The sequence below is a fragment of the Mus caroli genome, chromosome 4 (assembly GCF_900094665.2).
Source record: "Mus caroli chromosome 4, CAROLI_EIJ_v1.1, whole genome shotgun sequence".
NCBI classification, from domain to species: domain Eukaryota; kingdom Metazoa; phylum Chordata; class Mammalia; order Rodentia; family Muridae; genus Mus; species Mus caroli.
Window position 1 is genome coordinate 98797903 of NC_034573.1, and position 13498 is coordinate 98811400.

Genomic DNA, 13498 nt, shown 5'->3' on the forward strand with positions numbered 1-13498 from the left:
AAGAGAAGAGAAGAGAAGAGAAGAGAAGAGAAGAGAAGAGAAGAGAAGAGAAGAGAAGAGAAGAGAAGAGAAGAGAAGAGAAGAGAAGAGAAGAGAAATACAGAAAACTCGAATGGCTGTCAGGATGTTACCTTTCCTAGGTGACTCAGGTGACTCAGCTGAGCTTCTGTCTTGCCCTGAACTTGCTTATCTTTCTTTGGTTGACGTCTGTAGGCCAGCAGTCTCGCCAGGTGGACCAGCCAAAACTAGTTGAAATACAACTTCCAAACAACCCCTAGCTACGGCAATCCCATCTTCATGCTAAGCCTCGATGTCATGCGCACACACACCCCCATCATTACCATGACAGTTTACAACTGCCATGAGAGTATCCAGAGAATAATAAAAAGGAGGAAAAGAAATTCCCAGCCATTTTTCACTGACTCTCAGAAAAGATGTGAAGATTTCTCCCTTCTTCAGCCCTTCTTTCCCCTTGTCTCTCTGACTCTGTATCTATGACTTCCCCACTGTCAACAAGCAGCTGATATGTAAGCCTTCCTCCATGCTCCTACCATATTCAGCCAAGAACGAATCTTCATATGGGCATAGTGGCAGTAAGGAAGCTGAGGCAAGAAGACTGAGAATTGAGGCCTAGCCTGAGCTACATAGCAAGGTTAAACCTTACTTTTACTGGTCAATCAAGGATCAGTTTCATTGGTTCTGTGATTCCAACGAGTAAAAATGACCTAATATGAGGTTGTCGTCGTCGTCATCATCATCACCACCACCACCATCATCATCATCATCACTGGTAACAGATAGATACGTGCAGAATGTAGGTATCCGTACAAGAGAATACTTTCCAGACACAAGAATGAAGTCCTGGTCCATGCTGCAGTGTGAATACAACGTGAAAATGCTTTGCTGTGTGAAATGAACCAATCATAAAAGGCCACAGGTTATATAACTCCACTCGTCTAAAGCATTCAGACTGGGGATGTAGCTCAGTGGCAAGACAATGGCTCAACATGCCCAAGGCTCTGGGTTCAATCCTTAGTATTAAAACTGTATTAGCTAGTTTAAAAGAAGGTCTTCAAGGCCCGGGTGTAGCTTGCACACACACAAAATGGCATTGGTGCAAAAACAAAAAAGAAATATTGATTGATCCAGATGTGGAGGCACACACCTGTAATCTCTCCACTTGAAATGTGGAGACAGGAGAATTTTTTTATCCCCAATGTGTAGCAAGTTTAAGACCAGCGTGGGGTACATGAGACCTTGTCTCCATAAATTATGACAGAAATACCAACTGAGATATTATACAGCACAGACCTCCTGCATAGCGGCAGGGAGGTGTAGGCTCCGAGGTCAGGGCCTGAGAGGACTCCTCAAATCTCTACAGAGGCGATAGAGCTAAGCTCAGAGTTTCCCTGATCCTCTGGTCAAACTTCAGCCTAGGGAGTAAGGGCTGACCTTTATACAGAAAATGGAAGACATTTTAAATGGGACATATGACTAGTGGGTGTGCTCAGGATTTGGATACAATGGAAGGATCATTGCCAGGTGGCACACATATTTGATCCCAGCACTGAAGATACAGAAGCAGGGCATCTCTGTGAGTTCGAGGTCAGCCTGGTCTGCATAATGAGTTCCAGGCCAGTCAGAGCAACATATTGAGACTTCACCACCCCCCAAAAGGGAAGGATTGTCATATTACAGTTAAAGAAATTGACACCTGAGAAGGCTGAGTAGCTCCCAAGTCATACAGTTGGCCAAGATGCTGGCAAGGGAACATGGTGATCACACTGTGCTATAACTGTCATATGCTCCCTTCTTCCTCTCCACTGCCCTCCCTGCCTAATGGTTCTGAACATACAGCCCTTCTAAGCTATCTCCCCTTCCTTACTCACCCTCAGGGGGGCTTTGGAGAGCTGTGACACCCTGCAGGCTGCCCCACTTTCCCAGATTCTCCTCCAGGGGCATGGTGCGGATGCTGTTGTCTTCAGAATAATCTCGATGACTGCTCAGGGTCAGGGTGGAGGTGTCGGTCACCAGGAAGCTGGAGTCCATGCTCGGTGAATCAGAGCCCATGATCAGCGTCATGCAGGAAGATGGAGAGAGAGTGGAGTTGGGTACTTGGGCACTTGACTGCAGACTGAGGCCTTCACTGGAACCAGGAATCATGCTGACATGTGAAGTGTGAGTGACTGTCACATTTAAACCAGACCTGGGTTGGATGGTGGAAGTCCCATTGATGGACCCCTTGGAGCCTGTGTTCCAGGGTGTACTCAAGGCTTCTTTAGAAATGGATGCAAAAATAGTGTGTGAAGTCAACGTGATAGCCTCGTTTGAGTTTGGAGCTATGCCCAGGTTCACCTTGGAGATGTTCCCAGAGTGCAGACGGTCCAAAGAAGTGTTGGAGGGAAGAAGAAGAGGCACCTGTGAGCCCTGCCTGGAGATGTTATGACTCCGGACCAAGGCTTCTCTGGAAAGAGCTCTTATATATAGGTTTGGCTCAGGCCTGGAAGGATTAGAGTTACTCTGACCCAAACCAAAAACCTTGCTTGAGAAGGACTTGGAGACATCCTCAGAGCATGGCCTAGAAGAAGTCTCTGGACTCAAAACAGTGGCCTGGGTAGAGCTAGGGCTTCGAGCTGGTTGTGAGTCTGGGCAGAGAGTCCCTGCAGCGTCGGGCCCGGAGGTGTGGTTCAAGCCCTGGTCAGCAGTGTCCACAGTGTTGATCTGGGTGGAGGATGGAGTCGTGGCCCCACTGGCATTGTGGCTGGGGATGTCATTAGACACTGGGCCAGAGACCCCCTCTGGGTCAGGACTCAGAGCTGGATGAAGGGCTGGAGTGAGAGCCAAGGCATGTGCTGGGGGAGGAGCGAGGGCCAGGTCTGGCGTGGGCCTAGGTGTGGTGTTGGACATAATTCCTGGAACCTCACAGGAGTTAGGACTTGGTGTCTTCTCAGGGTCTTCATGGAGAATGAGACTAGTTCCCCGACTCAGGGCCATGTTCGGTCTGGAGGTCTCTCAAGGCCACTGTCCCTTTTCTCCAGCTGCTGAATGTGGGGCTCCCTGCAGCACTCCTGAGAGAGAAGATGGACACAGCCTGCTAGCACCCATCCTATGCCCGGCATAGAGCCTCTTTCTACCAGCCCTCCTTTGTAGCTCCATCAAACACTAGTCCCCTTCCACTCTCTCCATTCCATGGCATGGGTACTGACCTCCTGACCTCCTGACCTCCTGACCTCCTGATCCTCACCACCTCACGTCTGAACACGTGCATGGCTTGGTACCTCCCACTATCCCTTGCCGAGCTCAGCTCTCCTACCATTGACCTGATTCCCCTTCATACTAAGGACTGACTGAGCCTTGTTAGAGACAAAGCTCTAGGTATCAAAAGCTGCAGTGATTCCAACCAGACATGGTGGCTCCCACCTGTATCCCCAGCATTTGGGAGGGTGAGGCAGGAGGACAGTCCAAGGCCAGCCTGGGCTATTAGTAAGATCCTGCCTCCAAAATGGAAGTAAGAAAGAATGGGACAGAAGCAAGGGAAAGAGAGGAGAAAATGAGAACATGGGAAGAGAAAGAAAGAGGAGAGGAGAGGAGGAGGGAACTGGGGATATCCTGGATCCCACAGCATCTCTAACTCCCAGACAGGGCCAAGCACGCAAGGCAGTCATAATAAACGAGCCAATGAGCAATCTCTCCCACTTACAGGTTGGACAAGAATAAGATATTTCGTTATGGATTACCCAATTCTCAGCCAACCCCATGTGACCTCAGTTCACCGATATAGATCCCCCGAGTCTAGGGACAAACCCCTAAGTCATTAGAATTACTCTGCATGTGGTCACAGCCTAGAGTCTCAAAGGCAGGAGCATCCATCCTACAGCCTGGCAAGAGAACAGACAACAGTCATGAAAATGGAACCTACTTGCCTAGCAGTCTAACTGTGGGTAGTAAACTCCCTGGTCTTCTGGCACCTGATCCCGCCCCTCGGGCACCCTCCCCCACAGGATCTGTAAGAGCAGCTCACCTGACAACATGGTGTTCTTAAGCAGGAGTGGTCCCCTAGAAAGACATGAAAAAGAAATCACGTCAGGACACGAGAGACCAAGACCATCTCTATGCCACCCACCCACGGGCTAACCTATGGCTTCCTGTTGTCCTTAGAGCAGAGTTCCCAGTTGTTAGAGAACCTAAAGGGGTCTTCTATATTGCCCTGCATGGCCCTCCTTAAAGCCCCCTCTTCTCCTCCCACTCCATGATTGCAGGCCTGGGCCTTCCACAGGCTGGGCTCCTCTAATCCATTTCCCCACCCAAGCTACCACTTAAATCTTCACCCTTGTAGGTTCCCTAAGCAGGCAAAGGCTGCCTATAAGAAGCTCTCAGAGCATCCTGCTGACTTCTTTCCTAGCGCACACATATGGCTTCCCTACTAGGCAAAAAACTCGATGCCTATAGGAACTGCCTCTGCCTTGCTCACTGCTGGTTTCTGTGATGTCTGGCATAGCACCTGCACGCAGAGAGCACTCAGTAGCTCTTGAGTTTTCTTCTTCAACATTGCTGTGCTCATCCATTCTTTCACTAGCTCTCTTTCTTTCCCATTCACTCACATCTTGGCTCCCTGGGTCGGTCGTTCATTCCACTAACCTGTATCTACATGGCTTGGCTTTGGAAGGGTCATACACTTGATGTCATGAAGTCCCAAGTTCATAGATCAGCTCATTTTACTAGTGCGAGTGAATGAATCTGGACAAGAGACTTTTTCTCAGTGGCCCTGTGCCCTTCAATAGCTCCCTGTGTTATAGAGACCTTGCCCTTACGGTGTCTGGTAGGGAGTGTGAGCCTGCAAAAGGCTTTCCTTTATTAAAAGGAATATTTCTATTCCTTTTTGCTAAAGGCTGTGACAGTCCAGACCTTGGTGCCAGGGGAGCCATATGCACTCCTAATAGTTGATGCCTACAAAGCAGGAAGAATAGCCTTACCATTGCCTCCAAAACCTATTTCACTTGTAACCAGGGAGTTGAAAGCGTTTGGGCTCCTTGATGTTGAGTCCCTTGCCAAAGCCCTGGTCTTAATTTTGTACTCATAATTTTTCCTCCCTTTACTTGATGAGACCTACATTTTGCTCTTCATCTCTTTTTCCTATCTCATATACACACACACAGTAGTTATAAGAGGGAGGCATTCTTGACCTGGAGTAATATAGACTAGAATGGCCTGTAAGGCAGTAAGTAGGGCCTGGGCCTAGCAGACAGTCTCAAGCCTGGCTCTCCCCCTCATTTCCGAAGGACAGATTGACAGGACAGACCAACTCTCCCTGACACATTTCTCCTCCCTCAGCTCTCCTCTTCCATCCTGCCACAGGAAGACAAGTCCTCAGAGAGTCCAGAAAGCAGAAGACAACTCATGGCTTACCCTCCACCACATGGGAATTGCTCACTGAGAGGAATGAAGGGGAGCAGGGAGCAATGGCACATGCCTTTAATCCTGGCACATGAAAAGCAAAGGCAGGAGGTCTCGGTGAGTTCCATGCCAGCCTGGTCTACATAGCAAGTTCCAGGCCAATCATGAGTAACTTAGAAAAAACCCTGTCTCCAAAAAAAAAAAAAAAAAAAAAAAGCAGGGTGGAGGGGGTTGGGGTTGCTGGAGACATAGCTCAGCAGTCAAGAGACTGACTGGCTATCTTCCAAAGAACCCAGAGTTGATTCTCAGTGCCCACATGGTGGCTCAGAACCATTTCTAACTCCAGTTCCAGGTGATCTGACACCCTCTTCTGGCCTTTATAGGAACTGCATACATACAAGATACAAACGTAATTCAGGCAAAACATTCATTCTCATAAAATATTTTTTAAATTAACCTTTAACAGAAAGAGGAGCAGAGAGTGTCACATATCTGTAGTCCCAGCACTTGAGAGGTACAGAGGCAGGAAGTTCAGACTTCAAAGCCATTATGGGTTAGACAAGGCTTTGCTTTACAAAAAGAAACACCATGGTTGTACGTTTAACGTGCATGTTTTGATGCGTTTGGACATGTGTGTGTGTATGGAATACCATCACCACAACCCAAGTATAAACATACTCTGTTCCTGTTTCAGCAATCTCTACATGAGTGTGCTACCGTGTGTGTGTGTGTGTGTGTGTGTGTGTGTGAACATTTAATAGCTGGGCATGTTAGAGCACAACTGTAATCCCAGAACTAGTAAACCAAGGTAGAATGGTTGTCATGAGTTCAAAGCCAACCTGTAATACCCAAGAAGTCCCAAGATAGGCTGGGTTACACAGAGAGACCTTGTCTAAAAACAAAACTTCATGTAAGATCTAGCTTCTTAGAGCTTGGCATAGTGGTAGAGCACCGTGATTCCAGTGCTCAGGAGGATGAGAACAGAAAAATCACAAGTTCAAGGCCATCCTGGGCTACTAAGACCTTGTTGCAAGCAACCACAAAGTCAGGTGTGGCAGCTCACACCTATACTTGGGAGGCAAAAGTAGAAGTACTGTGAGTCTGAATCCAGCCTGAGCTACATAATGTGTTCCAGGCTGGCCTATGATGGAGAGTATGACTCTATCTCAAACAAAGAAATAAAATAAAGACACTGTGTGTCTCCTTAGCTTATGCTCTCCCAGTATCACTGAAACACACCCTCTAAGCATTGTCTCCCACTTCTTCCTCTCTAGTAACTGAATTTTGAAAAGCTTGTCTTGCTGGGCAGTGATGGTGTATGCCTTTAATCCCAGTTCTTGGGAGGCAGGCAGATTTCTGAGTTCAAGGCCAGCCTGGACTACAGTGAGTTCCAGGACAGCTAAGGCTATACAGAGAAACCCTGTCTCAAAAAACAAAAACAAAAGCAAAAACAAAGAGAGAGAGAGAGAGAGAGAGAGNNAGGAAGGNAGGAAGGAAGGAAGGAAGGAAGGAAGGAAGGAAGGAAGGAAGGAAGGAAGGAAGGAAGGAAGGAAGGAAGAAAAGCTCATCTGATGAACTCAGTGGTACAGTAGAGACAGAAGACAGTATCCCAAACTCAAGGGCAAATCACTAAACACTGCTTAATCCACCAAGGTGTGGTGGTGCAGACCTGTATTCAGGTGCACAGGCACAGAGTGGGAAAGCAGAGAGACCAGATTGTCACCCTCTGATACATAGCAAGTTCCTGGATTGCATGCCTCAAATAAATAAATTAAATAGATAGATGATAGATAGATAGATAGATAGATAGATAGATAGATAGATAGATAGATAGATAGATAAAAGAGAGGCTGGGAACTGGAGCAGTGGCTTAACAGTTAAGAGCCCCAACTGCTCTTCAGAGGCTCCACATTGGCTTCGCAGCCCCACATGACAGACAGCCCACAACCATCTTTAACTCCAATCCCAGGAGCTCCGACTCCCTCATCCAGCCTCCACAGGCACCAGGTATACACATGGTAAACTTATATGCATGCAGGTCAAACACACACATACAAAACAAAAACAAAAAAAAAACAAAAAAAAGCAAGCCGGTCATGGTGGTGCACACCCAGCCCTCAGGAGACAGAGGCAGGCCGATCTCAGTGAGTTTGGGGCTAGCCTTCTCTACCTGGAGAGTTCCAGACCAGCTAGGACTGCCTATGGAGACCTTTTCTCAATAAACAATAATCTATAAGAAATATAAAATTAAAAATTCACTTAAAATTTTTTTTTAAAAAAATCACTTAATATAAGCAACAGGGGAAACAGCAGAGTCTTGAGGTCAGTAACAAAGGATCTAGCGTTCTCCACTTAGCGTCTCAGGAGGAGAAAGGACGTTGAAAAGCTTTCCAGGTAATAATGGCTGCAAATATTCCAAACAGAAGATATAAGCATCTAGATTCAGAAAGAGGGAGCAAACCTGGGGCAAACCTAAAGAAATTCATGCCAAAAACCACAAAGACAAAAACCAAGAGAGTTGCAGTTGTGTTGTTTCTTTTTATGTTTGTCTAGTTGGTTTGATTTTTGTTTTGTTTTGAGACAGGGTTTCACAATGCAATTCAGGCTGCCTTTTAAAACTGCTATATAACCTAAATTGTCCTTAAAGTGGTGATCCCCCTGCCTGAGCAACTGAGAGCTAAGATTGAAAGTATGCATCACCAAGCCCAGACACCATTAAAAAGGAAAACATCTTGACAGCAACCAGACAGTATTACCTATGGATGACAGCAGTTTGATGACAGGGAGGAGTCTGCACATGGGTCTCTGGGTCTCTTTTAGCAGGGCCTTCAGGCCACAGGCAAGTCCCTCCATCTCTCCAGCCCAGTCATCCCCTGCCCAGGCCTTGAAAACCCACTTTTCAGCCATTCTCAGCTTCTCTGGTGTCTCAGTGTGTTGGCTTCTCTCTTGCCACGGAACCTTTCAATGCCTTTCTCCTTCCCATGAGACCCCTCAGCTTCACCTTCAAGCCCTTCATCTACCTCAGACCTAACAGTCCCATTTCAGAGCAGCTTAATGACTCCCTCCCCCAGAAAATCCTCCCGAGATCCCAAACGCTGTTGAGGAACCCTCTTCCCGGATCAACCCCTCTATATCAGTGGCTCTTTCTGTTGTCTTAGTCTCCGTCCTAGAAAATGAAGTGGGTGTCTCTCTTATTACTCCTGTTTTTCTGTAACATAGCACAGTGCCTGGCACAGAGCAGGTATTCAGAAAGTGTTCAGGAGGTAATGAATGAATGAATGAATGTTCTTCAAAATAGATATCTTGGCCCTCATTAACTAGTTAACTGAGACTGTTCAGGGAGCTAGTGATTTGTGTAAAGTCTCCAGCAGGTGGCTTCTCAACCATCACTCCCCACCCCTGTAGCACCACAGGGATTTCTAGGGATCTCTTAGTGGGAAAAGCACCTTCCAGATTCTCACCCTATTCCCTCTGCCACTTGGGACACACCTTGCCTTCCACAAATGTCCATCCACACCCCATCCTTTCCTGGGCGAGCAGAGGAGCAGCTCTGGCCCCAGGTCCTCTGCACCCCACCCCACCCCTGGTCTGTGGCATCCCCTCTGGCTCTTCTTACTCTTTTCCCCCTCACCTTCCCTGATCTCTCACACTCCGCTCTCAAGACAAAAAAGCTTTCTGTGAGTCTTGAGCTGCTGGTGTGTTACCTCCACCTGGGGCATCCACATGGCAACAGAAAATTCAACTTTAATCCAAAGGTATGAAGTAAGAACTGTGGACTTAGAGCCAGACAGGAGACTTTTACCTAGTGGGGGGTTGGGGTCTAGGTAGTAACTGCCTTGTGGAGGCCTTAAAGGCTGACCCTACCCTTGATACTGTCCCAAAGCCACCCTTCCGCTTACCTGGGCTCCCCCCCGAGCCCAGGCCGGGCTTATAGTCTTTGTGAGGTCACCATGATCCGGAAGTCCCCCCAGCCAATAAGACTCCTGCTCCTGCCCACACAGTGCAGAGGAACAAAGGAATCTTTAAAAAGAGAGATAGATACATCTTTAGACTCCCACTACACTGAGGCAGGACCTGACTCAAATGAAAGTTGATTCTCAGGGGGCCTTCAAAGAACCCCAGAACATCTCCTGTGACCTTATACCTCTGTTTATTTGGAGGGTGACAAGTGCTTTGGAGCCAGGCAATCTGTGACAAGAAAGATCAAAAGCCAGGACACCAATGAACCCAAGTCCTTGATCTTTTTCCTGCCCCACCTTGCTTCATCCAAGGACTGATATGTGGAGCAGGGTGGGGTGGAGGACAGGACCTGGAGATACACACTGTGTGTGACCTAGATTCTGTGGTAAGGACAGTAAGGTCCGGTGGCTAGCTCTTCCAAGAACATGGTTTAAATTTTTTGTTTTGGTTTGGTTTTTTTGGGGGGGGAGACAGGGTTTCTCTGTGTAGCTCTGGCTGTCCTGGAACTCACTCTGTAGACCAGGCTGGCCTCGAACTCAGAAATCCACCTGCCTCTGCGCCCCCCCCCCCCAGGGACTGGGATTAAAGGCACGCGTCACTGCTGCCCGGCGGGAACATGGTTTTAATGATGAGTAGTCAGTAAATGATTAGGAAAAGATAGAAACATTTTGAAAGCACCAGTCGCAAAATGAGAGTGACACTATGCATGTTTGAGGTCCTGTTCTTGTTTGAACTCAAGTCCATAAGTCTTGGTATTCTCAGATGTGAGACATCCTTTGTTCAGAGACAGGCTGTCCAAGGACTGGTCTCATCAGACTGGCTCAATGTCCCCAACATCTTTAGCTCCCATTAGTGAATGATAGGCATGTTGTTTGTTTTTTTAACATTTATTTATTCTGTGTGTGCATGTGTGTGTGTGTGTGTGTGCACATTATAACACCCATGACTCCAGTACATGGGGTCAGACTTGCTGAAACTCATTCTGTCTTCCACCACATGGGTCCCAGGGTCATCGGGCTTGTGGCAGGTGCCTGCATCCTTCCTGCTCCTACCCACACCGGGGCCCAGCTCCTTTGTTCCCTTCTGTTGTTTCAGGACCTAGCGTCAGCCAGAATTTCTCCTCTCCCTCCTCCTTCCCCACAGCCTAGAAACACAACTAGGTTTTCTTTGGCCTAGAAAAGTCCTTCCTGGGACTGGAGAGGCGGCTCACTGCACTGACGACCGCTCTTCCTTCCAGAGGATCCGGGTTTGATTCCCAGCACCCATACAGTGGCTCACGATGATTGTAACTCTAATTCCAGAGGAACTGATGCCCGTCACTGGCTTCCTTGAGCACTAGTCACACACATAATGCATAGACATAGCTGTGGGAAAAACACCTTCACACGTATAATGATAAAGTTCTTCTTTATATACCTATAACCCCAACACTTGAGAGGCAGAGCTAGGAAGAGGATGAGTTCAAGGCCAGCTTGATCTATAAAGTGCATTTCTGTCCCTAGACACAAAGACCTGTCATCCCAGCTACTCAGGAGGCTGAGACAGGAGGATTATGTGTTGAGTGGGCTTCAAAAAAAGTCAAGATCACCAGATGCCGTCTCACTGAGGTCACTTTAGCACTTCAGTGAGACGATGTCACACAAGGTTAAAGGAGCTGAGAGTTGAGTTCTATGGCAGAGAGCTTGCCTAGCATCTGTGAGGCCCCAGATCTAATCTCAGGAACTACAAAACAGAGAGGTCCTTCCCATCAGGGTGTGGATGCTGTCACTGTGAGATCAGCCTCATCTGCAACTTCCTTCCCACCCCTCACACAACAGTCAGGTCCTCTGCTGTGACTGTGGAACACAGGAGACCCCAGGTGGAGCCAGACAAGACACAGCTTCCTGCCACTGGGCCCAAGGCAACCTGGTTTATGGCTATATATCATATCTAGTGCCTTCAATAAACTAGCACATAGCAGCCTCCCAGACATTCACCTTACGGAAAGCCTGTGCCTCTAATCAGAGACTACTTCTCCTTAAACCAATTAAAGGAAGGTATCTCCTTTATTTTGCACTGGGCATTAAGAAATATCTATTGGACCTGGGAAGATGGCTTGGCAGTTAGGAGCAACTTCCAGAGGTCCTGAGTTCAATTCCCAGCAACCTCATGGTGGCTCACAAAGAAGACAGCTACAGTGTACTCCTATAAATAATTTTTAAAAAAAAAAAAGGAGAAATATCCCTTATTTCTGGGTATGATGGAGCATGCCTTTAATCCCAGCACTTGAGAGAAGACCCAGGCAGGTCTCCGTGAGTTCAAGTCCATCCTGGTCTTCATAGTGAACTCCAGAGAGATACACACACCAAAGGAGATGGGAGGGAGAGAAGAGGAGAGAAGCCCTGACCTGACTATGCTCCTGACTCTGCCTCCTGGGTGCTGGGATTAAGGGTGTGTGCGCCCATGCCTGGTTCATTCTGGCTCTGCCTCCTGGGTGCTGGATTAAAGGCATGTGCCACCATGCCTGGCTCTTTTACTAGCCACTTACTATCAACCTCCTATACGGGTCTCAACATCTTCTTGACTTTTCCACGAAAATCTTAGAAAACGTCACTTTGACACAGCTAGCCCCCCAACAGCTCTAACACTAAGAATACCATCGGAGAGCCTCTACCCTGGACCTTACCGTGTTCCAGTTTCACTGCGCTCTATAAATATGATGATACCCTTTCTGCCATTCCCAAAATCCATGCAGACTTTCATTTAGGGAACCTTGAACCCACGTTCCCAAGCCACGCTTACTCAGATTTGTCTTTGAATAAGTGGTTTCCTCTTCTTCGTAGTTCTCGGGATGCAGCGGGAGGGAACTTGCTCGCTCGCCAGGAGAAGCGTGTGACCTCTGAGCTGCTCCCCCGCCCTCCTTTTACTTTGTATTTTAGAACAAAGTCTAAGTTGCCTGGATTGGACCTGAACTCACTCTGTAGCCCACACAGCCCATGAACCTGTGACCATGGATCTCAGCCTTCCTGGTAGCCACAGTTACAGGCTCGCACTACCAGGCTTAGCTTGTTAAAGCCTTCCATTTTTAATTTGTTTGCAAGCCTGGGAATTTATCCCAGAGCTTACTGCACGCCAGACAAGTGATCTACCACTAAAGTACAGCCCCAGAAAACCTTTTTTTTTTTTTCTTATAGTAAAACGTGTCTTTGTGATCATGGGAGCCCCAGCCCTTGTCCAGGTTTCCAGCTGCTGTTCCTCAGGGCAGGCATGGTTCTCTTCCAGTCACCTATCTACTGGATTAAGGGAATTTATCTGACAATAAAGGCCTCAATCTCTTCCCACTGATGCCGGGACCCCTTCAGTCTGCCTTTACTAGCCCCGGAGTACAGAGATTCAAGGCAACTGCCATCAGCCCTTGTTTGGTTTTGTTCTTTGAGACAGGATTTCTCCATAGCCCAGGCTAACTCATGATCCTTCTGCCTCAGCCTTTGTACTATAGCATTAGATCCATGCAGAAAACTTAGCATACTGTGTTATGTCTGATGAATTCTTAATGAGGGTTCATATGACCAGCACCCAGGTGTAGATTTAGCACTTTGTGGGGCTGGGGATACGGCTCACTGAACAAAGCACTTGCTGTACAGACATGAAGACCTGAGGTTAAATCCTCAGCTCCCATGTAAGAGATGGATGGGCAAGATGGCCTGACTGTAATCCCAGCGCCAAGGAAGCAAAGGAAGACCCAGAACAAGATGACTAACTAGAGTCATCAAATCAACAAGCCATAGCTTCAAGTGAGAGACCCTACCTCAGTATGTAAGATGGAGAGACATCAAAGATGTCAAATGTCAACCTCTGGTCACCACATACCACATACACATGGACATACACATAGACATATACATATATAGACCATAAACCACATACATATACATACCACATGCACATACCATATACATGCAAGATAAAGAAAATAGAACATTATGAGAGCCCTACTTGTCTCCAGGTGTCTTTTGTTTCTCCAGTACTGGAGATTGAACACACACACATACACACACACACACACACAAGGGAAATGCTCTACCGTTGAGAGTCCCAGAACTTTTTGTTTTAATTTTTGAGACTGACTCTCATGGTTTCCAGAATAGCCTCAAAGTTGCTATGT

At 47.4% G+C, this 13498-nt stretch overlaps 1 protein-coding gene across 4 annotated transcripts in view; it reads right to left on the reverse strand.

Moving 5' to 3' along the window:
• Positions 1-9317, reverse strand: part of Mroh7 (maestro heat like repeat family member 7) — a 44777-nt gene extending 35460 nt beyond the window's left edge. Inside the window, exons 1-3 of one of the 4 annotated variants that reach the window (XM_021161064.2) lie at positions 9294-9317; positions 4022-4056; positions 1890-3068 (exon numbers count right to left, since the gene is read on the reverse strand). In XM_021161064.2, the coding sequence (XP_021016723.1) occupies positions 1890-2994 (1105 nt within the window). In that variant the 5' untranslated portion in view covers positions 2995-3068; positions 4022-4056; positions 9294-9317. Of the gene's footprint in view, positions 1-725; positions 742-1889; positions 3069-4021; positions 4057-8150; positions 8171-9196; positions 9260-9293 lie in introns of those variants that run through there. The other 3 variants (XM_021161065.2, XM_021161066.2, XM_021161067.2) reach the window with 3 other exon arrangements.
• Between the last annotated feature and the right edge of the window lie 4181 nt (positions 9318-13498).